Here is a 24,553-nt window from a genome sequence, read left to right as displayed (position 1 = left end):
TGGGCAACCATGTAACTTAAAAAAAAAACTGGGGAGGGATTTAAAAATATTGTTAGGTCATTGGCCAAAAGTTTGATTTTTTTTTTTAATCAAGATACATCTTGATATGTTTTTATAAAGGAAAAAAGCCTAAAACTTAAGCATGATGCAACTAGTGAAGCAGCATGAGGAATCATAACAATAGTTTTAAGATGGCTTGTGCTAAGAATGAAAGGAATTCCACAGACTTAAGACTAAGAGAACTTCTATTATTTATTCATGAGGAATTAGCATTCATGCTGTAAATTCACTTGCAAGTCACAGAGCATAGAGGTTATCTGTTGCCCAAATGGAAAACCTTCACTTCTGGGAATAACATTTCAATGTGAAATGTATTCTGGACTGCAGCAAGACACTTTATAGTCTTGAGAATGTCATAGATCAGAAACAGTGGACTTTCCATGATCCAAGCAGTGAGGTGAAATGAGTCTAAACTGGGATGAAAGATGAGGCTGTCTTCCTGGGACAGAAGATCTGTTAATACTAGTAAGTGGAGGCTCCTGTGAAAAAACTCGGAGACAAATGAATATTGCATTTCCCAAGAAGGAGCAATCAGAGTGAACTGGGCCCAGTCCTGTCTCTTCTCTTAACCAGCAATGTTATCAGTTGAAAAGGAAATAATACGTTCCTTGCTCTAGTTCAGTGGTTTTCAACCTAGGGTCTGCTGACTATGCTTAAGATTTCCAAAGGGGTCCACACCTCCATTTAAAAAATTTTTAGGGGTCTGCAAATGAAAAAAAGGTTGAAAACCATTGCTCTAGTTCATCAAGTCTTTAATGGACTTTCTATCCCCACCCACTTCGGAGCAAAATCAAGGACATTTGTTGTAAAAATCTGTGAACAGACAGCTCCACCTCCTGAAAATAGGTCTACCACAGTCTGCTTCACTCCCTGTGTGTTAATTTTGTGCTCTGCAACTTACCTTGTTTGGTGGCAAGATATATATCCAATGAGTTAGTCCCACAGGGCCATCAGTTTGACAGAATGGCTGTAAGGGAGCACCCCCTTGCTTTTTATCAATCTGTTACATTGCCTGTTAGCATTTTTACCTCTTGACCCTGATTAAAAGCACAAAGGCCTTATACAGGGTTCACATGGAGTTTGGCTTTCCACATATTCCATCTACCATGAACTGTCATGAGAATCAGGACCCGCAATCACTGACTGGATGCCTCTAATGATTACTAGTAATTGAGGGTTGAAGGAGATCGGTCTTTCATTTCCTACCAATTAAGAGACTCAAACTTTAAATATCCAGAAGTGCCCTTGTCACGTACACCTGCTAACCTATTACTGTAACTCATCTGTAGTCTGTTGTTATGTACATAGAGGAAACCCTGAGGCCTATTAGTCTCTTCTCTGGAATGAAAACCTTTATTTGAACAGCCTAGGATACTCCACACTTGAAGGAATAAAGGCCCATCTCTAATATTGCTTATGAGAAATCTGCCAACCAATTTAGCTATACATCAGTTGGATAGCTGATCATTTGAGATTTTGTTTTTTAAATCTCTCTGAACCTTCAAGTTGTGTAACAGCCAATGATCTTATTTTTGTTATCCTTGTCAGTCCCCTTTCTCCAGTCTTGCTCACTTGTTGCATCTTGTCTCAACTAGACTGTAAGCTCTCCAGGGCAGAGACTGGTACTGTTTGTATACAACGGGGTCCAGATCCTTTACAGTGCTTCTCATTGCTACTGTAATACAAGTAATCAAAGGCTGCTGCTTTTGAGGCCAATAAAACATTTCCACCTGAATGCACTGTTCTTTGTTGAACACTTTGTACTCAAAGATTTTAATTTTTCAGAGAACTGTCAATTCATAATTCACTAACAATCCAGCATTTATGCACCTGTGTTCAGAGATTTGGGATGTAAATAGAGAACCTGATCCTGCAACAGGAAATCTGGGAGAGCTGGCAATTGGAGCTCCCACTGTTACAGGCAAGTGCTCTGAGAACCAAATGAATATGTCCAAACTGGAGCTGCAATCATCGCTTGGGCCTTATCCTTTTTTGCTCTTTGTGATCCTTTGAATATGAAGTAATGGAGAAAAGATGCACACAATACTGTCAGGAATCCATAGTTCTTGCCAGGTCTGGAGCAAAAGTAATTCTACTTTGCATCCTCTTTCATGAGGAAGACGCTCCATTTGTGGGTTACTCCATCCCTAGAAGTAAGACATAACCATAGTGTCCTTGAGGGACCGAGTGAGCTGGTTGGTGTCTTTCCTTGCTAAAATGTCTTCTTTTTCAGCAGCATGAAGATGCAGAAGCAATGTTGGCCCTGCACTGTAGACACCATGCCTAAAACCTTGACCATCTCCTGACAAGACTAATGTGCTCCCCCACCTATGACCGATCTAGCAAATGACTGTGACACTGGACTGATCTGCTCCTGACTTGAAAGAGGCTTTGAAAGTCAATCAGATGGTACTGATTCACCCATGAAAGCTCATGCTCCGATACGTCTGTTAGTCTATAAGGTGCCACAGGACTCTTTGCTGCTTTTACAGATGGTACTGTTTCAATACACTTGTGAAATTTTGACTCAAGCTCTCTCTTTGAATTGAAATTGTTCAGATGTGATCCCTTACAGGCTCTGAGTATGTCACCAGTGAGTGTCCTGAATCTTTAGGACATAGTTGCTATTGATTCCATACTGGCATTGTCGCCAGTACATGATCCTTAACCAGACCAACAAAAGCCTCTGTTAAAGTCTAGGCAGTCTGTCATATAGGATGCAGGAAGGCACATTTCCTGAAGGACTTTGCTGTTTTGTGACTGGTATCTCACAAGCTATTGATTTCTGAATATCTTGGAATCTGTGTTTGGGGCATGAGGGGCAAGATATGTTTCTTTTGGGGGTTTGGAAGGTAAGTGGACTTGTATATATGGAATGAAGAACTGCTCCTAAACTCCACAAACTGTGTTGATATAGGTTCTAGGGGTTTATGTTCAATCCAAGGGCAGCTTGGATCCTGTGGCAGCAGCTAGCCATGTTTGGCCATAGAGAGTCCAAAGAAAGCACTCTGTACTTGTCAAGAGTTCTGGCCATACAGAACATTAGGTCTGATGAAAATGGGTATCCTATCTGTAGAAATCCCAAGAAATGCAGTTAGGTATAAATCAATTTTCTTCTTTCTTCTGGAGTTCTTTGAATACAAGACTTTGAACTAGGCATCAAGCTTTCTTCTCTTGCTAAAGACATTGCTGGCTACAGGTAGCTAGGCTCCTCAAATTGCACATGTAAAGTCTTCTGATGTAGGGATTAAAAATCATACACCATAAAACAGGACATTAATGTAAGCAGTGGAATTATTGGTTAGTAACAGGCATAAGTGTCAAGCAAGATGGGGACAATTTGCACCCAGACTTCCTATTGGGATCATTCTTGTCACACTACACAGATAAAAGTAGCAGGATGGAAAATACAAGGATAACCTTACAGTAAGCTAGACACAGAACTAAAGTCAAGTGTGTAAGTCTTGCAACAATGCAGAAACTAATTAGTACAACTCTACATTTGTCAGTGCCTTTTAAGGCACAACTAAAGAGGGAGGGACTTTCTGACAATGACAGGGAATTGAGGAAGGGTTATGATGTAGTTCCTTTTCTATCGTTGAATACTCAAAGTTGTGAAGGGGCATGTACAACACCTCAACTATCTCTGCTTTTTAGAAGGTTTAAACTAGATATCAACATTGCAAACGCATTCCAAGAATAAGGGTCTGAAAATACTCCTAAGGGAGAATCCCTTCTCACAGATAGCATCACTTAACCTCGATTTAAAGTCATAGCAATGAGTGTGTGTAGTTCCGTTGACACGAGATCTGGGTTCTGTCTCTCACTTCCTATATTGTTTTGGGTCAGTCACACAACCTCTCTGTACCAGTTTCCCCACTTGTAAAATGGGAGTATATTTTTCCATTGGGGCAGGCTTCAATAACAAATTGTAAAGAGCAGAGAGTTAGAGAGTGTACGCAACTCAAACACCTAGCTCCCTCAGCCATCTGCACATCCCCCTCGGCTAAAAGGGGCATCGTGGTTGAGAAGCTGGCAGTGTCAACTTGCTGCAGCTACTTCTACTAGAACCTTTGTTTCCTAGGGACATTATGAAAAGGTTCTTAATCAGTTTGGAGTACCTGAGAGACTGAGTTGGATGCAATTACCTTTTCTAGGCATCTAGAATCAAACCTCCTTTAAAATACACAGCAACAGAGCTTAGCAAAACAATGGACATGTCAAATCAAAACCATTTTCATCCAGGATAAAGCTGTGCACTGCTCCTTAGAGACTACTATTTCCTTGTCTGACTTCAACCCCAAAACTATTCTGGATATAAAACTCTTTAAAAAATAAGTAGTGGGAGAAGAAAAATATCCTTCTGCTCTCCTCTCTGTTTGGACCTTTTTTACTCTCATTTCCCTAACACCATCTTCAGCTAGAGACCAAGCACTTTCAAGACCAAAAGTGAAAGCTTCAAAAAGTTGTGACTGAAAACAAGGCATTAGGTTAGGAACTGTAAGAGAGTGCACTACAGATACTTTTGGACTTTTCATTATAAAAATCCTCCCTTTGTTTGTAATTACTTTTTAAAAAACTTGTTTGGTCAAAATCAAACAATCATGTCAGCATCTCTCGAGCCATGCGCTCCTTTCTTAGATGGGAAAGGTGACAAAGAGCTTCTGATAAGCTGTTTAGTTAGAGCATGTTTAACACAAACCAATATTTTTAAAGATGAAGACACTGCCTCCTTTGACTTTTCCCAGTTAATCTTCCTTTCATGTGGAAAAGTTACTGTGAATGCACAGTGAATACTTTCTATAAATATGTAAGGTCCGAAGTGTATCATAATAAAATTGACATTGCATATTCTCAAGGACAGTTGTGTGTCCACGCAAGTTGAGGTTCAAGAAAACATAAATACATGATATTGATCTAAGCCAGACTGTGGGTAGACATAGAGTAAATTTCAATAAAATGTTGTCCATTGAAAAGCACTGCACTTCTAGGATAGCTATCAGAGTTCATACTCCAGTTTATTATAGGATTTACCAACATAATTCCTCTTGAGCAAAAGACAAACTTGAAGTTATTGCTCTGTGGAACATGACAGCTTTTTCCATAACCAAAGTGCAAGTCACTATCTTCAATGGTAGTGTCATCTCTGTCCCCAACAAGACTAGAGCAAGTCAGTTCCATAACGTGCTTTTCTTTTGCAGGACAAGTCAAAAATTGAATTAATTTTTAATATGATTGCCAGTTACGATCGTTCATGCTTTTTGGGGGGATAGGAGGGAGGAAGAGACGGGAAGAGGCAAATTTCAAAGGAAGGGTGTTACAGTACTTAGAGGTTGCAGCACCCCTGAACTAGAAATACAGTCTGTATCTCATGCTATCAATACGCACAAACTAAAACTAGTTGCAACTCTGAGAAGAGTCAAATGTTAACTTAAAAGAACAGTCTGACCGTTCATAGATCTCCCAACATTTATATAAGCCCTTCACAAACAACATATACATAAGAATTTCCCCTGAAAGCTTTATGGTGGAACAGACTGTCTAACAGAGCACAGCAATTCTATACAAGTTTTGGCCAGGAAGAGAGGAAGAATACTGTACCCAGTTGAAACTACAGGTGGACTTTGGTAAACAGATTGTAATTACCCAAGTTGAAACTTGGCCAGGACACCAAAGCCAAACACCCCTACTGCTGCAATAAAAAGTGTCAGGGAATTTGCACATATGTGATCAGAATCTCTAATTTACATCACAGCCCAAAGATGATACCTCCAATAATAAACTATCCCTAATAGGATGGTGAGGTGTTGGCTGTGAGAGAAGACTGCCATGTACTGCATCATCAAATCCTCCAGTACCCTTGTTTTTTTCTTGGATAGGAGAGAAGCACTTACCAGACAGGCCTTATCCTGAATCTGTAAAGGGCATAAATCGTGCAAGAGGAAGACGTTACAAGACAATCAAATTCTATGGTTCCAGTGTTCTCCTGAATGGATAAATTCTATACTTGTTTAATAATTCCAAAAAAGGACAGCAGAGCTCTTATCTGGGTCTCTAGAGATTTAACATCCTTGGCATTGTATCCAGAAGGAAGGAAATTTCTCACTTCCCCAGCTATTTCGGTTATATAAAATCAATTGTTGGATAGTCCATGAATACGAATTGAAGTGATTACACTTGGACTTAGATGGTCGTTAGAGTTGCTTATTTATATACACGAGCAATAACTTATCAGTAAATATACACATGTAAATTATTGCTAGGTCTCCATAGCCCTTTTATCTGTCCAAGAAATCTTTAAAAATTGACACTTGTTAGATAAAGACTCACTCAACTTTGTATTGGCATCATAACTGATAAGTGCCAACTCTGTTATATGATAGTGCCAGCAGCATGACAGGTTCAAGAAATGTGGGCCTTTTGAAGTTACGTGTTGGGAGAAGGGGGGAGAGACAGAAGGCCCAAGATTGTGGGACTACCCCACCACCTATTTCAAACTTTTATGCTTTGTCATCTAGGAGAGTGAGGTTCAGTTTCATGAAAAATGGGGAAAACAGGAAAAGTATCAAGAACTAGTGGAATAAAAGATAGAGGTTACTGTTAACTAAAGAAAATCCTGTGACATGCCCCAGCAAGAATAATAATAAAGGTGGAGACATCCTGATCTAGTAGGTTCAAGTTGCTATCAAACAGATGTTAGCACAAAGCCACTGATTCTATATGCAGCAAAGAAGCAAATGCAGTAGACCCCATACTAGCATTTCAACCTGTCACTAGCAGGGCACTCCACCACCCCAATTACCCATGTTCCCCCCTGCTCTTGCTCTGAATCAGCCTTAAACAACAGATTTCTAAAGGATGAATTGATGCCATGGCTGACTTATGTAGCTAATGTTTTAAAATGAAACTGTAATAAAGGCAGACAAATTGAAGTTCTGGTTCCATATGTGCTCTGTTCTATTTCTGGGGGAGTGTTCACTGTAAGCATGTTTCACAACTTATCTTAATTTGCTTACTTTCCCTAATCTAGAAACCTGTCTTACTAAAAACTACAATTCAAGAAGTGAAAAATATGAAGTCTTCAGTTAAAGTAAATGTAAAAGTGGATATGGGGGAAAGTGCTCCTCCAACTCCAACACAACCCCAAGTCATGCTAACCATCCTTTTAATCAAGTTGGGTTGTCCAATTGTGTTGATGTGGCTCTGGGACTTAGCAGGGGCCAACGCAGAACATTAGTTTCCTTATTCTGAGGGTAAGCTAATGGCAACAAAATGCACAACGATGCAAGCAGGTAAGCTTTGGTCCCAACACTGGGACTTCTGTGGGTTTAAGGAGCCTTTGAGGAAGGACACCTCCAGCTACTCTTGTACAATTAGCCCCCATTTGCATTAGCATATACCTGTGGCTATGATTCTCTACTGCCCTCATCCCTCTTGCAGTGGCTTGGAACAGTGTTGGTGGGCTTTGCAGAAAAGTACATCCAGCCTTCGTCAGTGGGAGAGTGGAGGAGTTCAAAATGGGCCTGTAAAGGGATATTATTCTTAGAAAGCATCACCCTCACCACTGCACCATGGATGCCACATCCATTTAGCTTTTTAGTGTACTGAGGGTATCTCATCTCAGCCTTGATCAGGTCAAAAATGTGAGAGAGAGGTCAACAGTAAAAAAAAAAAAAAAATCCCTCCATTTCACTCTTATTTAGGAGAAAAAAAGATTGAATCCTGGTATCCTATAAGGCAATGGAGAGCACACACACCGCCCTCCCCGCCCCCCCCAACTCCTGGCCAGGCCCAAGTACATTTGTTTTTGAGGGTTTTTTCCTGAGGGATTCCTTCCTTCATTTTCTTTTTTTCTTTCTTCCTCATTCTAGCCCACAATGCCCTGTGGAGACACTAAGTAGTGTTGGTTGTGAAGTCCATCAATACTTCTCAAAGTTTGAGGCAGAGATGAATCAATCAAGAGCTGCAAGTTACTTCTCTTTAGGTAGGATTAGCAATGCTAGTCCATGTTGATCTAGTGAGCAAGAAACCTGAATTCTGATTCCACTGCATGGTCCTGCCACTAAACAACATTTTTAGTATTATCAAAATCCCATTGCACCTTTAAGATTGATCAAAATTAGACCCAAGGTCCATTTAACATGCCCCCACTCTTACTTTTTTTAATTTCCTACCTGCCTTGGGAAAGAAGACTTAACTGACTCCCTAAATTCAAGCACAAGAAGGCACTAGAGTGGAAAGCCATCCATATAGGAGAAAAAAACGCTTCAGTCCAATGCACTTGAACTCTACTGAAAGAGGAGCAAAAGATTCCAGGTTATTCCCAAATCTAGCACTGCTCTTTTATTTTTGCTGCAATAAAGAGGCTAAAAGGTTTAAAATGTAGCTTAAGAGGTTGAGGCTTTATAGTGTCAGGAATTGGACACTACTAGATAAAAGCTAATTCACATCTTTCAAGTGGTTTTTCAGAAATAGGGGAAATACATATATACAAATATGTATGAATTACTTGGTTGGTTTAAAACAAGTTTCGGTTTCAGAGGCAGAACAAAATGCCATCTGAAAGTGGCAGAAGTTAAATAAGTCTACTACAGTATAAGGTAGATTAAGTGGTTACTATTTAGAACATGTGTGTTATTTTTCACACCTGCATGCCATGTGATTGTCTCAAACCTCTCCAAAAATTCATCATGGTATGAGAAGAGAGGTTAGAATGGAAATTGAACCTAAACTTTAAAAGGTGACACTGTCCAATTGGAAAAAGTGACATTTTTAGGAAACTGTTGCCTCTACTTTTGCAAATGACACTAAAATTACACAATACACGTGATTAATCTTTTATATAATCAGTATCTCCTTTTCTAACTATATAAGCTGAAGAAACTTCAATAAATATTACTGGAGTAGAAAAACAGTTATACTTTTTTCTCTTAAAAGGATTTTTTTTTTTAATTCAAGCTATGCAGTTAATGCTCACTCACAAAACAGGACTAGTCATTTTCAAATATTCAAGCTGAGTGTTCTTTTAACTATGGCACCTGTTACAATATGCAGAATAGAAAAAGATGTGTATGTATGTAAGTACAGAGACTGCATATACAGACCAAAAGTCATTTGTTATAAAGTGACAAACAAAACGCTGAGTTGACAGCAGTGCTGGGTTAAACTGAAAACTATCACCTGAGCACAACCTTTCCACCCCTTTCTGAGTTGGCACCCAAATAAGCTCCATTTTGCCCTCACTAGTTTTACCCTACACTATTCTGGGGAGAAATGTTGTTCTGCTACAAAACCAGGCAATAGAGGAGAAAATCCAAGACAGAAAATTAATAGGTTTTTTTTGTTTTGTTTTTTAAAAGGCAACCTATAAACATTCTCCTACCATGGCTGAGGGGTGAAAAGTTGGTAGACCACAGACACAATACAACTTTATTTTGTATAGAATTTGTCTTGTATACATATTGTATTGCCCCCAAAGGTATTACAGAGATACACATAGCAGAAAGTAGAAAAATTAAGACTGATAATGGCAAAGGAATAAGAGAGATGCTGTCAGATTAGAGGGGGGAAATTAAGTATCCATCTAGTGAAAAACAGGTTAAGTGCAATTACCCATCTTTGGCAACAGCCTCACAAAATCACATCCATCTTAAACCCCATCATGAACTCATCCCATCTGGCACTGAACACGCAACCAGTATTTTGCAGGTACTTTCTTCAAGTGGCTTCATATTGCCTGCATTCACCCTTCTTTAGCATGACCCATGCAAAAGTTTGTCTGTCCATACCATGCCACTTTCCCCAAACCACACTTCCCCTTATGGCACACGCTAAAGAGCATACCACAGAAGCCTGTGCCAGTCTCTTGTATGTTCATTACCCTGAAAAGTGCCCTCCATTTTCAGCATCCACCCTTCTCTCCCCTATCATAAATCTTCCCTCTGGCATGTCCTCCTACCCAATCTCACTTTGCTGCTGACTGCAACCCTCTCCCAAATCAGCCTTGTCCCCAAAGTTCTTTGCATGATGCCCATCTTTAGCACATATACTGCCCCATACCATGTCTCTGGCACCAATGATCTGTCTTTGCCTCTGCTGGCTGTGTCCCGCAGGCAACTCCCAGGACGCACCCTTACCTCCTCCCTGCCACCACCACCCCCAGCTTTGCCCATGTCCCTGGTACTTCCTGAGCTCTGTTCTCCCTTTAAACGCCTCTCTGCCCAGTTCTAGTGCTTCCTTAGGCCAATGTTCCCAGAATTCCCTCCACCCTTCTCCCAGCCCCCACTCCTGGGGCCGTGGCTCCCTCAGAACCGACCCCACCCCCAGCACTCGGCCTCCTTGGTGCCCTTACCTCCCCCTCCCCCTCTCCTCTTCCTGGTTCCCTTAGCACAGCACTTCCTCAGGCCTGTCCCCCGCCCCGTCCCTTTCCTCAGGCCTTGCTGGCCCCCCGCTCTCGGCTTTAACCCCCCGCTCTCCTCAGCCTCAATGCCCCCCTTTTCCTTTGACCCCCCCTTCCTCAGGCCTGTCCCCACATCCTGGTGCTCCCCTCCCTCATCGCTGCCCCCCGGTATCCGCTTTCCCCAGACCGCCCCCCCGCCCCTCCCTTACAACGCTCCCCTTTCCTCAGCCCTGGTGCCCCCCTTTTCCTCAGCCCGGCCCCGCGTTCCCGTCGCGCCCTCGCCCCGGGCCCCACAGATTGCTGGGGCTAGGGATGTCACTCACTCTCCTCAGCCCCCTCAGAGCCGCCTCCTCCTCCTCAGCGGGGCCCGGGCCGGACTGGGGCCGTGGGGGGAGGGGAGGCGGCTCCCTCAGGTGGCCACTGACAGGAGGAGGGAGGAGGAGGAGGAGGGGGCTGCGCGCGCAGGGAGACCCGCCTCGCGCCGGGTTCCCTCCCCCCGCGCCGCGCGCCACCGGCGGCGCGGGACTCCTAGGGTGGCGCGCGCGCCACCAACCGTCACCTCCTCCGGACGCTTTTTCCCGCCCGCACCAGTTGCTAGGCAGATTTTACAGACTGCCCCTCCGCCTCTCTCTGGAGAAATTGACAGCTATAACAGCCAATAAGGAAGCAGGATTATAACCCCGCCAACCAACCAGCTAGGGATGGGGGGCGTGTAAAGCTGGGGGGAAAAGGCCAGCCTCTCGGTAGGCGGTGATCGACAGCCAAATCAGCCAATGAACAAACCCGGAAGCGGATCGCGGCTCAAAAGAAGGGGGGCTTCGTTTTAAAAAGGGAGGGACTGGCGCTGTTTAATCCCTGTAGGCGGCGTCCCCATGGTGTGTGGAGCCCGATAGCAGGGGTTAGCGGCGGCGGCACAGTGACGGGGGCCGGCTTGGGGGCCGGCTTGGGGGCCGGTGTGGAGAATGGGGCTGTTGGGGCGGGAGGGAGGACAAGGCACCAGATGTTGGGGGCAGGGGAGGTGAGGGCAGGATGGGGGGGGTTGGGCAGTGGAGGATGGCTGGCTGTGATGGAGGATGGGGTGTGTTGAGGCAGTGGGGGGGAAAGAGGATGGGTTGCATGTGGGGGATGGGACACATGGGGGTGTTGGGTGGGGGTCGGTGTGGAGGATGAGGTTGGGGCGGGAGGCAGTGGGGGTGGGGAGGACGAGGTGTGGGGGGGCAGGGTGGAGCGGGGGAGGATGAGCCATATGGGGGTGGGGTGACTGGCCATATAAGGGCAGGGAGGACGTGGTGTATGGGGGTGGGGTGGCTGGCCAGTGTGAGGGGCAGGGCAAGGAGGATTGGGCACATGAGGGTGTTGGGTGGCGATGGGAACCAGGGTGTGTGGAGGTGAAGGTATTGGGTGGGGGGACTGGGCAGGGCTGGGGGACAGGATGGGGGTGCTGGGGCAGGTGGGCAGTGATTGCAGAGCAGGGAGGACAGTGTGGAGGCACACACTGAGCCAGTGGGTCCCTACAGTCTGGTTTGTCTCATTTCCAGTGATTGACTGGATGCACCTCAAACACATTTCAAGAGGAAGCAGTGTACTCTAGTGCAAGGGATATGGGGCTGGGAGTCTGGAGATTTGGATTCTGGTCCATACTTGGCTGTGTGACCTGAGTCAAATCACTTTCTCTTTCTGGGCCTCAGTTTCTAATAGGGTGAGATTATGTGCAAATAGAACTGGATCAGAATTTGGACTCTTGGCCACCACTGTGCAGGGTTTCTAGCAATTTTTATATAAAGACTCCACCTTGTTTAAGTTACCATTTCTTCAAGTCCCCAGTGACTGCTAGTATGCCTTCCTTAGCCACAGTGCTGAGTGTCAGTAAGTGTAGTTGGGCATTCCTTTGGTGCTACTACCACACAACAATCATGCTAGCCAACCATTTACACAGAGGCTTGGTCTAAAGACCATCATAAACCTCACCAGCTTCTGCTCCAACTGCAAGGCATGTTTCTTTTGTCTTCCCCAACATAAACAAAGAGTAGCACATAGAGGGAAAAAAACACAAACCTTCCCAAAACAAAACACTTTACTGAACACAATTGTTCTCTTATCCTCTCTCCATGGGGAACAAACCATGTGACAGATATTAGTCATGTTGCTTGGAGTGTTACTGGAAGGCACTCAGATACTACAGAGTTGAGGGCAGTATAAGAACCTATGTAGTGGAACAGACAGCACTGTTAAGCTGAAAAATGAGTTCTGACGGGCTGGGTAAAGGAGATGCTTTGCATTTGTCAGGGCTAGAGAAATCTTGGCCTGCTCATATCCATTCAGAATGTTGCTGCAAAGATCATTTTCATAGTCTGTAACTTTGACCATGTCAGCCCTCTCTTTACATCTCTCCACTGGCTTCTCCCTTCTCTATCATATCAGATGTAAGCTGCTTGTATTCACTTTCAAGGCTCTTCATGCCCTATCCCTACCCAACCTATTGTGTCTCATTCACTACTGAGAGGTTGATACTCACCTCCAATCAGCCCATGATCCTAGCCACCTTTGCCCATTTGTTTGATTTTCAAACAAGCACCTTTGTGTTTTCTCTTATGCTGTCCCTCACTCTTAGGAGAAGCTCTCTGCAAATATCTGGAAAACTGCTATTACCCTTCAGCTCCCTTCATACAACTCCTTTGCCATGATTCCTACAAAAAAATTGACAGCAGTTAGCAAGCACTCCAGTTGCTGAGTTTATCTTGGGCTGGTTGTGCACCAGCAATGGAAATCGTGTTCAGTTTGTCCTTAGGCTCTTGATCCCCTAGAACCAACAGTCATAGCACTGTACTCAAAAAGGCCTCCATGCTATACCTATCTAAGGAAGAGAGAAGCATTGCAAAGATGTCTAGTGCTCTTATTCTCTAGAATGAAAAACTCAAAGAAAGGACATTCTACTTGCAGCTTTTGTGAATATCAATCTCTCTCTCATATATATGGAGATATACCCATCTCATAGAACTGGAAGAGGCTTTGAAAGGTCATAGAGTCCAGGCCCCTACCTTCACTAGCGGGACCAAGTACTGTCCCTGACAAGTTTTTGGTTTTTGTTTTTTTTTTGTTCCTTTCCAGACAGGCTAAATGAGGGAGCGGGTTTGTGTATTTACTTAGGCTCCTAACTTCCATTGTGAAAGTTAGGAGCCTTAATGCCCTTGTGGATCTGGGTCTAAGTGCCCACTGGAAAAGAGGCTTGGAGTTGTGAGTAAAGACTCTTCCTGCTGTGTTCAGGGAGACAGGAGGCTTGGAGTTGTGAGTAAAGACAGCTTCCTGCTGTGTTCAGGGAGACAGGACTTTGTACATTCTTTGTAAATAAAAAGGACTGCATCAGACAAATACCTGACTCCATAACCGATTTCTCCTCATGAGTGGAATAACCTGGAAGACCCTGATTTTTTGGTTAACCGTTTGGGTCAAAAGGAGTGAGAGTATCTTTCACCTTGCACCATGGGATGCACACAAGCAGAAGAGGATAACCAAAAATATCATTTCCCTGGAATTTCCACATTGCTTTAGGACACAGAGATCTAGACTTATTTACAACTGATATCTTCCTTTCCTAAGACTTTGGCATCATTTCTTTGATTTTCTGTCCATCGCTTTGGAGATCTTTTATTAATAATTACTAATAGCCCGGGGACAAAACAAAAAAGTGAAGCGGCCATGAGGGTGAAAGGGCAGCTCCACATCCAGTTGTTAGGACAAGCAATGGCCTCTAGAAATGGGGAACCTGTTAGGAGTGACAGACATCTGCCTAGTGCTAATGGTCTCTGGAAGGATCTAGACTCTTCATCATTACCCCAAAAATGAGAATGGTCAGAAGCAGCCTCCTCCACTTCAAAAGGGCCCTATTTGATAATTGTACTCTGATAAAAAAAAGTCATGACAAAGTGAATGCAGTCCCCATCACACAAAAGGAAAAGAACAGGGAAAATGAGCAAACTCCTTCAGGGAATTTCCTTTCTTGGCCACATGGGTAGAGGCTACAACTCTTCACATTAAAGTGTGCCCCTTAACAACGATGGGGAAGCATTCTGTATTTCTATGATTCAGGTAAACTGCCTGAACAATCCTTTTCATTTAGGGAAATATGCACTTGAGCAAGCATCTAAACATGCTACAGAGAACAGAGCATCACAGAAAGCGTATCTAGTAGTGAAAATGGGGGAGGATATCTGGATTCTTGAGTTCATTTCTCATCTCTACTATTGATTTGCATTGTGACTTAGGGCAAATCTCAACCTCTCTCTGAATGTGACTCAGTTTACACATCTGGAAAATGATATAGTACATTATCTCCTTCAGAAACAGCTGCACTTTGTGATCCTTAAAGTACAGAGTAATCTCCACCCTGACAAAAAGGTTCTGTAGAACCATAGTTCTCAACTAGGGGTACATGTACTCCCTGGGGGTACACAGAGGTCTTCCGGTGGGTAAATCAACTCATCTAAATATTTGCCTAGTTTTACAACAGGCTACATAAAAAGCTCTAGAGAAGTTGGTACAAACTAAAATGTCAGACAATTATTTATACTGCTATCTATATTATACATGAAATGTAAGTACAATATTTTTATTCCAATTTATTTTATAATTATATGGTAAAAATGAGAAAAGCAATTTTTCAGTAATAGTGTGCTGTGACACTTTTGTATTTCGATGTCTGACTTTGTAAGCAAGTAGTTTGTAAGTGAGGTGAAAGTTGGGGGTATGCAAGACAAATCAGACTCCTGAAATGGATGAAGTAGTCTAGAAAGGTTGAGAGCCATTGCTATAGAGGAAGTGGGGCCAAGTGGCTAGAGCACTGGACTGGGAGTCAAGATACCTTCTATTCCCAGCTCTCCTGCTTGGTAATCTTATGCAAGTCACTTCACCTCTCCATGCCTCAGTTTCTTCATCTGTAAAATGGAGAAAATGACTTACCTCCTCTGTAAAGTGCTTTGAGATCTATTGATGAAAAGCAGTAAGAGCAAGGTATTATTACTAACCTTCAGCAGTAAATATCCAAAGCAAAAAGGCACCAAACGAACCATAAATTATAGTTTAAATAATTTGCAGATGAGAGAGAACACCTCATTTAGAAATGGCCTTATTTGCCAAGAGCAAAATACATCCACTTAGAAGTATATATTGCAGTCCCACACATGGAGGACAACTCTACTCTTTTCCTTGTAAATTTATTTAGCATCTTCCATAACAGTGCTTAGAAATTATCCATGATCAGTCTTGTGTGTATAGAAAATGTCACTTACAAACTTTCCTTGGGTGGCAATAGAAGAAAAATAAAATTAAAGTTTTAAAATGCAAGTGACTTTAGTGTACTGAGACATCATTATTCCTTCCATGCATCGCCATTGTACATGCACTTGAGGTTTATGCTGAGTGGTACATACCACTCTTCAGTGCTCTGGTTCCTCCTGATACATCATAGGCCTCCACTAATAGCTTGATAGAGCTCCATAGCATTCAAGGGTCTGTTTATAAGTGCAGAAGCACACTCTTTAGTTACTTTGGTGCTCGGGAAGCAATTAAAGCTGGTAATCATACACTGGCAAGGCTGGCACTGTTGTAAACCTGAAAGATGTATTAATTCTTCTGAATCTAAAGCCCACAGCAACACCTGCTGGCTGTGGGTGGACTGCAAGATGAAGCACGATTATTTGTGATAGATCAGACTGCAACTGTCAGTATTACACAGTGACTCACCCCCCACTTCCTCCTTGTATCTAGGTCAGGGGTTTTCAAACATTTTCATACCATGGACCACACCTCTTACCAGATGGGCCATGAGACAATCTTCTCTCCAAGAGCTTTGAAAGGGATATTAACCCTTGGTGCTCCAGGTCATGAGCCAACCTGTAAATTAAGGGCGGTTAAAAGGAAACTTTCTTGGGGTGGGGGACAAAAGGAGAAGAGGTGTTACCGCATCACTGCCTTCTGTAGGGTTTCTTCCACCTTCTTCTCAAGCATCTGGCATGGCCCCCAGCAGACACAGGACAAGGACGACTGTTGGTCAGATGCTATCTGGGCAAGTCCTCTGTTCCCATATTTTCATGTACTACTCTCCTTCCATTCTGTGACCCTAAGGGTAAGGACCCTGTGGCAACTAACAATTACTTACATGGAAGAGCATTTAGAAAGTGTTTCAATGTGCCCCCGAATGGCCCACACACAAATTTCAGGAGCTCCTATCTTTAGACATCCTGCTTATGAGCTTGTTAATGCAGCATGGTGTAGGGCAAGTTTATAATCACTATTTTATTTTCTTCAGTTACAAGGGAAATGATAGGAACTGGGTTTTGTTTTAAAAGAGGTTTTTATTTTTTACACATTGAAACTAGTCTTTCACCAGTTAATTTACACACACTAACAGTTCTTTCTGGGATTAGATGCATCTTTAGATCAGATAACTCCAGTGCTTGTTTCAAAGAAAGAGGAACAATTAATACCGAGCTCTTATCTAGTGCTTTTTATCCACAGATCTCAATGTTTAACAGAGACAGGTAAGTATTTTCCCCATTTTACTGAAGCAGGAAGGTGAAGTGACTTACCCAAGGTCACAAAAGAAGTCAGAAGAGCTAGTAATAGACCCCAGGGCTTCTAGTCCAGTGTCCTAGCCGGCAGAGCATCTACATCACCAAATAGTCTCTTTGAACAGATTCTACCTGTGATCAGGAAAACTATTTACTCATCTTCCTTTACCTGTACCCCATTCTATATGAAGTTTAATAACCAATATTGACCTCTCTACAACACAGGTCTTTTTCTAAAGCTACCTTGAAAATGGGCAATTTTTCCTAATACAGCTTTACAGCAGGTTTTTCATTTTCAAGAGCTCAACTGTAGTTCTCAAATTCACTTACAACTAGTTGTTACTCTAGTTAATGACTGTTTTCTTACAGGCTTAAGTGCCTTTGGCTTCACCTCAGGCTATTCAGAACCTTATAGTTAACTACTGAGGATGACAGATCCTTCTAGAGTTATACTTTATCACACATTTATTGGGTTCTCCAACTTGTGCTATTTAACCGAGTGCAGTTTATTTAAAGAAAGGTGTAGAGAGTCTTTTGGTACCCTGCTTTATCAGAACTTTGCTCAGTCTAACACTGTAATAGGCTGTGACCTCTGGAGCCTAGATGAAGGCATGTGCTCTGTTAAAATGGACCAAACAGTCTTAACTTTAATAACTAGACATCCTGCATGTCAAAAGTTAAATGTAAAAAGCTAATATGGGAAGGTAAGCTGCCTACTCCTAACAAAAGAAATGACCCACAGCAATTGAAGAGTGCCTGGCTGCCCTATTAAAAGTTATAACAGCATGACACACCTCTGTGCAGCTCCCAGTGAACAGGCTGCAGTAACACAAATAGAATTTGCCTGCATGTAAAGTGGGATGTTTGTTAGACAAGTACCTAACTACTGATAACTACTCCTTGCAGCTCATCCACCTGGACACTAATGATACTGCCAGGTATGATCCTGAGCAAATCTGTAGTGATAACGGGTGTGGGAGTGATTGTGACGGACTCAGGGGCACAGGTTGTGTTCTCATCCATCTTTCCTGGATTCCCCTTTAGTCTCCTTGCTTCAGACGAGTGGAGACAGCCCAAAAACACACTGGGCCATCCACCTTGACTACAACACACACTGAAACCGTATTATACAATCAAGGAAAGCATAACCATGTTAGGAGAACCTTGTTAGCTTAGGCATCACCCATGTTAACAGGCCCTAGAGTTGCATTCATAATAAAGTTTTGTACCCAATTTTGAGCAGCTGCACCAGTGCTATTGTGTAAATGCCAGCATAGACCAGGCTCAGGCATTTTTAGCATTGTGTCATGAAACCCTGAGACAGAAGCCCTCAACAGCAGCAAAATGAGGGGCAGCATCACATTGAGCAGCACTCCACCTCCATGCATGGGGCTGTTCTGGTCCTGCTCCCTGCATGCTGCCACATCACCTCTTTGCATGTACCGGGCTGGGGTCCTGCTGGGGCATGGTTCTCTCTGAACAGTGTTTTGTCCCAAAGCAGCAGCACCTTAACCAACTTTCAACAGCAGATACGGAGGATGGGTTGAGTCACCACCTCCATATAAGAGGCCTTAGTAGTCATAGTTACCTACAACTAATGGAATTAGTATTTTACAAGTTACTAAAATTAGAGGTCAGATTAAACTTTATTAAAAATTCTTCTAATATAAAAAACGAGAGGAACCAAACGCAACAAACTATCGCCTACAGTTACGTCTCCTTACATCAGTTACTGTATTTACAGTGTTAGACGGAAGTAGTAGTCCTGGTATTTAGGGAGAACTACAAACACAAACAATACATTGTACAGACCCAATCATTAACATTTCACTGCAGCAAATAATTCGAGACACTTGCTCAGACAGACAGCAGAACAGTACAGACAAGTAATACTTCACTTCGTTGTTTTCACCAAAGGTTTTTCTGCACAGGCTGAAATACTGATTGGCTCCCTGCTCCACCCCTCTGGCACAAAAGAGCTTCCACAGTTGTGGCATGAATGCCATATATTATAAATGCTAATCAGGTTCATTTAGTGTGGTATGTAGTTTGTCAGCACCCCTGTACATTAAAGCAAGATGGTATACTAATTAGAATTTCTGTCATAAAAGAAATTAACTATTCATCCTCTGGGTAAATTGAAAAACTGAAAACAAAGAGGCAAAACAACAGAGTTCTGAACTGCATATGTCTATAGGTAGCATAACAACTCAAGGCTCTAACACTGTTGTAACATCAGGTATTTCTGCATGCGCACACCGGGGGAATAAAGTTCCCATATACTTTTTCAAGAAACTGTGAGCTAATTTAAATGATCTTTCCCAAGTATGAAATTTATTAGCTGAAACCTCTATGAAGTCTGTACTGCAGGAAATGAAAATATAATAGGCAAACACTGTTTCAGATTGCATTATCTATACATATTGAAGTTTTTACACTATCTACATGACAATGATTAAATGTTTCTGTATAAGTTTTACTACTCATTTAAAAATGCTAAAGAAACTGTACAGTTTTTTTTTTAAGAAATTCATAAAAACGACTGTGTATGTTTCATATAAAGAGAATTCAGGGACAGGAGTTTGAAGACTAGAAATATGTAGTGTTGATCAAATCAATTTAAAGTCGGATCAAGCATTTAACCAAAAAATATTTCTAAAATGTAAATTTCTAGTTTTCTGTTGATCTTCACATACAGATGACCAAAGATACTATGCATTTTAAAATCAGGAAGAACTTAAGTTGAGACCCTTATTTTAATCTGCGCTACATACAAAATGTATTGAAAAGCAAATATAACTATTAAATAATTTAATACACAAGTGTAGTCAAAAAGCATTGTACATTGTAGCAAATGTACATTGAGTTTCAGATATACAAAATTACCAGGTTAATTCAAATTTACACAGTTTGCGAAATTCTGCACATGGGAAGAAGGCAAGAGAAAGGGAAGGGAGTTTGAATTAAAGTAGAGGGACCTATGGTGGGTGGTACGTCAGTTGTCAACAGATATGAACAAGCATGCCATTCTGTCCAGAGAAGATTGGAAATGCAGCACCACCCTCCTATGCAGAAGCAAGTGTTGGCTAGTCAGGTAACAGGTGGAATTCCCATTGTTATTTTCTATCACTTTACAACAAGTTTCTATAATTTCTACAGATAGATCAAAGCAATCCATATTTGCCAAGGTATTGCCAACAAGAAGCTAGAAAATCATCTCTGCAAACTGAAGAGCTGCACAGAGGATAATACACGGCCTCTTTATAACCCTTAGCCTTGAAAACCACTTTCAAGACCTTGGGGCACAATAGCTTCCCCTGAAAGCCTGAAGGCAGTAATGCCACAGGAGGCAACATACCTGTGTAGACTCAAGCGAACATGCCTGGCTTGTCTGGAGACCCTTCATGTGAACCATCCCTAATGGTTTTGTTTCCTCCCCTCCACATTGCTTCACAGAAGAGGCATTTGACTAACATTTATAATGGATTTCTTTCAGTTGCATGGGAACATGATAGGTGAATAAAGAGCTTAGGGTGGATGACAAGAGCCTAGAAGGTAGGCAAAGGAACAGTGCTTGGATCATCTGAATAGACCAATCTTTGAAGGGAATTATTGAAAAATATTTGTATTAATTTGAATATTACATTACAGAACAAGAACGTTCCCTATCAGTGAGAAACCAAGACACAGAGAGAGAGACACACACACCCCATTTTGTAAAGGCTCCATTCTTTAACACACATCCAAATGCAAAGTATAAACACTTCTAAACCAAGATTCTTTCCTAGGATTTTCAACTGACCAGCACCCAGAACTGGGGGCATATTTTTAAGACAAGTCAGCAACCAGAAGTTGAGAACCATGAGGGTGGGGTGAGGCGCTGACCACCACTGAGAATATGGCCACTTTCCATAAGTATTTCAATGGGAGGTGGTGTCTGTTCAGCACTTTTGGAAATCTGGCCATAGATATATGAGAAAGACTAATTGCTTCATGCCCTAGAGTAAAGAAGGGATGTCCTAAGACAGGGGTCTGGATGGCACATGGAATATGGCACCATTCACCTGAACATCACTGGCTGAAATCCAGACAAAGTGACTGCAGTGACAGCTGCTTGACTGCCAGTGTGAAAAGTCTATTGTGCCAGTACCCTTCCTAGTGGCAGATGTCCATACCACAGCATGGCACATTTACTGGCAGTCCCATCAGAGGCCAGCAACAGAATCCACCTGTTGAGAACTGAGGCCACAATGGTACTGTGATGCAAGCTTGCAGTGCTGCTGCCAAAGCTGTCTTATGAGGAGAGAGGATTTCTGTCCCCAGAGCTGTCAATCTGGGACCCTTCATGGGAATGCTGCACTGTCCTAAGTGTCAGTGATATAATTCAAAGGAACTCCGCAAAGTATACTCTAGGTAGCGTTCCTCGCGATTAACTGGCACAACCCTTCTTGGGTACAAGAATGGCATTCCAGTCTGGGCAAAAAACATTCACTGGAGATTGTGTTGATTTAAAAGAAGAGACACTATCACAAATGTTGTGGAAGAGTTTCTATTTGTATAACTATGAGAAACAAGGGATGCTTATTTGCATAAAAAGTACCCATAAAGTCCTGTCAGCTCACAAAGATGCTGTTATCGCCTGAGTTCTGGAAAAAAACCTAAGTTTATGCTGCATCCATTACTGCTCTGCAGGCCTGAAATTGAAGTATCTCCCCCTATCAGTTCTGTAGACAACCATCTTCCCCCTACTGTGCATCCAATGAAGCCTAAAATTACCATGGCTTGTGCATCAGCACAGCTCTGAGAACAGAGGTTAAACAGCTGCAGTACAGCAAGCAGAAGGATCACAAAACCCCACCGTTACATGGACAAAACAGATTTTTGTCCCATTTAAAAAAAATACATATATCACTCAATGGTCAAGTAGTAGACTGATTTCTAGAAGGCAAGTAATATGCAATCAAGCAGATACCAGATTGCTAAATAGGAGAACCACCACCCCAAGAGACAAGTTTCAAATACACTCTGACCTTAAAATAGCAGGAATGTTGCCCCAAACATAAGATTAACATTTCTTTAAAAAACCTACAGGTATTACTGGAATACCAGCAGTATTCATTTGATTAGAAATCTTAACAATAAGTATTTTTCTTATGAAATATGCAGAGTTAAATATGTTTCAAAAAGGGGAAACATATTTAACCCTGTCTGATGACCTTTACACCATTCTGCACTCAACATGTTGGAATCCCCACTATAAGCTGTGGACACTGCTCCACAGAAGTAACAACTGCCAAACTCTACTCTGCAAAATGGAAATGACTGAGTTGTGACCACATTTTTCCTATTTTGGTAGGCAGCTGGACAGCACACAGACAGAGAAACACAGTAACTTCACAGCAGCAGGGTTCCAAAATTTGAGGTACAAAACAGAAAAGTTGCCCAGCAGATGGAAAATCATTTGGAAATGCAAGGTTTCCCAGGTGCATGTGTTATTCTGTTGTAAGCCTCTTCTATTCATGTCAGATTTGAGGAATGTTTACCCTAAACCACACACTTTGTTTTGCTTCTCTCTTCAACAGTTTAACTAGTAAATGAGCTAATTTTTACCTTCATTATGGGATTCTAATACTGTTGGCACTCTCAAAGCCTTGATACAGAAGAAGAAGAAAGGATGCCACTTCATGAACCAACTTCTGAAGCTTGTTGCAACCTATGGCTAGTCATGATTCTATCCAATTATTCCCAGGGAGTGGAGAGCACAGAAAACAATAAAAGCAGACACGCGTCATTTCAGGTAGGGTTTAAATATTTAGATTATGATCACTGTTCCAATCTCAATACATTCTTCATTTTCTGGTATTGTCTTTTTAAAAAACAAACATCTAACCACTTTAAGGAACAAGTGTTCCTCTTTGTCTAAACCTTAATTCTGGACAAGAGGAAAACAAGTTAAAACCAGATTGTGAGTATACACACAAACTAGCTGTATGTTCACACAGGCTACATAAAAGCAGCTTAAAATGCCCTTCCCGCTTTGTAAGTCTATGAAATGTACATTATGTGATTATCAATCCATTTCCTACGAGGCCCTTGCTAGAAGAAGAATTTGCTTTTTCTTCTTTGCAGAAAAGTTTTTGGGAAAATGTTCTGGATTTCCCCCCTTTTTTTTGGCTACATTTTTAAGCACTGTCCTGGTAGTTTCTCTTTCACAGGAGACTGGCCAGGCTGGTGGTGGGTCCATTCTGAGCCTGGAACTGTACAGGAGGGGGTCCATCTGTCCACTGAAAGACAACATACAATATGAAAAACCCATATTCACTACATGGGAGGGGGGAAAAAAAATCACAGCAAGGTCAGAAATGAAGACTGGGCCATATAATATTTACCACATTGAGATAATAACAGTCAGGGCATCAAAATTAGATGAGAACGATAATGTTTGATTTTTATCAGCCAGGAGTCCATTACTAGAAAACACCACAGAAACAAAATGCTACTATTCAAACTGCCAGTCATTCCTGGGTTCAATTTAATTTCAGACATTGGTCTCTTACTAGGACTGACAAGCTACTGAGTGAATGCATATATCCTGTTCCTTCCTGTAAGAATGTGAAGGTCCAATCCTGAAACCACTCACACAAGTACAGATTTGATGGATAGAGCTCCAAGTTGAGTTTGTCTATACAAGTCCATTAAAATGTTCAAGCTACAATTAAATTCAATAAAGGCCTGTTCCTCACCCATCTTAATACATTTGGGTGTTTTACATTTTACAAAAAGTCTGCTGAGACAGAAAACTAATTTTTGTAATATACATTTTTCCAATCCACACTATCTAGCCTATGCAATCAGAACATGGATTATGAAAAGCTCAGCAATGCAGGTCGACATCAAACTGAAGTCATTAGCACAGCACTATCACTGAAATCTGTCCTCTGGGATTGCAGGTTTTATACACATGCTCCTGGAAATCACACAGTTGCTGTGGGCATCTTTGTAAACAAGAGGTTATATCTCAAGCATTCTCACCCCTGGGAAATCTCTAACGGGACCTACTGCAGACAAAGCAATTAGATGATTTCTTTCCATTCTCCCTCTCATTTGGTCCCCAGAAAGTTAAGACATTTAAATGATTAATAATTTAAAAAAATGGATTGACTTCTTTACCTCTTCAAAACAATTTGAGTGTCAGAACATTTTGACACTGATACAGTCAAAGTTAGGGGTCAGAGGTTAAGGTAATTCTCTGGATTCCAAATTCAGACACTGTATTTAGTTCTGTTAGAAGTGAATCTAAGTGGCTTCAGAAGATTAGCACATTCAAAGGGGTAAAACAAAAACAAAAAAACCAGTTTATGACAATGTCTGTATAGATACAAAATGTGAAATTAAACCAAAACCTAGACTAGCTACCCAAAGACATTTCTATTTAGGCACAGAAAATCTAAACATGGCAGAAATGTCAACAGTAGTGGATATTTCTTGCAATGTACAAGACAATATCACTCTCAGATTGAAGATACCA

General features: G+C 42.0%; 2 protein-coding genes and 1 long non-coding RNA gene across 5 annotated transcripts in view; 1 reads left to right on the top strand and 2 right to left on the bottom strand.

The window, feature by feature from the left end:
- GATAD2A (GATA zinc finger domain containing 2A) overlaps positions 1-10,954 on the bottom strand; it is a 119,961-nt gene extending 109,007 nt beyond the window's left edge. Inside the window, exon 1 of one of the 2 annotated variants that reach the window (XM_044998637.1) lies at positions 10,783-10,954. The gene's annotated coding sequence lies outside the window, so the exon portion shown is untranslated. The remainder of the gene's footprint in view (positions 1-10,782) is intronic. The other variant, XM_044998634.1, reaches the window with a different exon arrangement.
- Positions 10,955-11,086: 132 nt separating this feature from the next.
- LOC123355852 overlaps positions 11,087-24,553 on the top strand; it is a 14,090-nt gene continuing 623 nt past the window's right edge. Inside the window, exons 1-3 of one of the 2 annotated variants that reach the window (XR_006575211.1) lie at positions 11,087-11,334; positions 22,382-22,508; positions 22,608-22,822. This is a non-coding gene — a long non-coding RNA (uncharacterized LOC123355852). Of the gene's footprint in view, positions 11,358-22,381; positions 22,509-22,607; positions 22,823-24,553 lie in introns of both variants that reach the window. The other variant, XR_006575212.1, reaches the window with a different exon arrangement.
- The window catches only part of MAU2 (MAU2 sister chromatid cohesion factor), a 26,134-nt gene continuing 20,233 nt past the window's right edge, over positions 18,653-24,553 (bottom strand). Inside the window, exon 19 of the mRNA XM_044998631.1 lies at positions 18,653-23,309. Coding sequence (XP_044854566.1) covers positions 23,235-23,309 — 75 coding nt within the window. The 3' untranslated portion in view covers positions 18,653-23,234. The remainder of the gene's footprint in view (positions 23,310-24,553) is intronic.

The sequence above is a fragment of the Mauremys mutica genome, chromosome 24 (assembly GCF_020497125.1).
Source record: "Mauremys mutica isolate MM-2020 ecotype Southern chromosome 24, ASM2049712v1, whole genome shotgun sequence".
NCBI classification, from domain to species: Eukaryota; Metazoa; Chordata; order Testudines; family Geoemydidae; genus Mauremys; species Mauremys mutica.
This window is presented reverse-complemented; position numbering and strand designations above follow the sequence as displayed.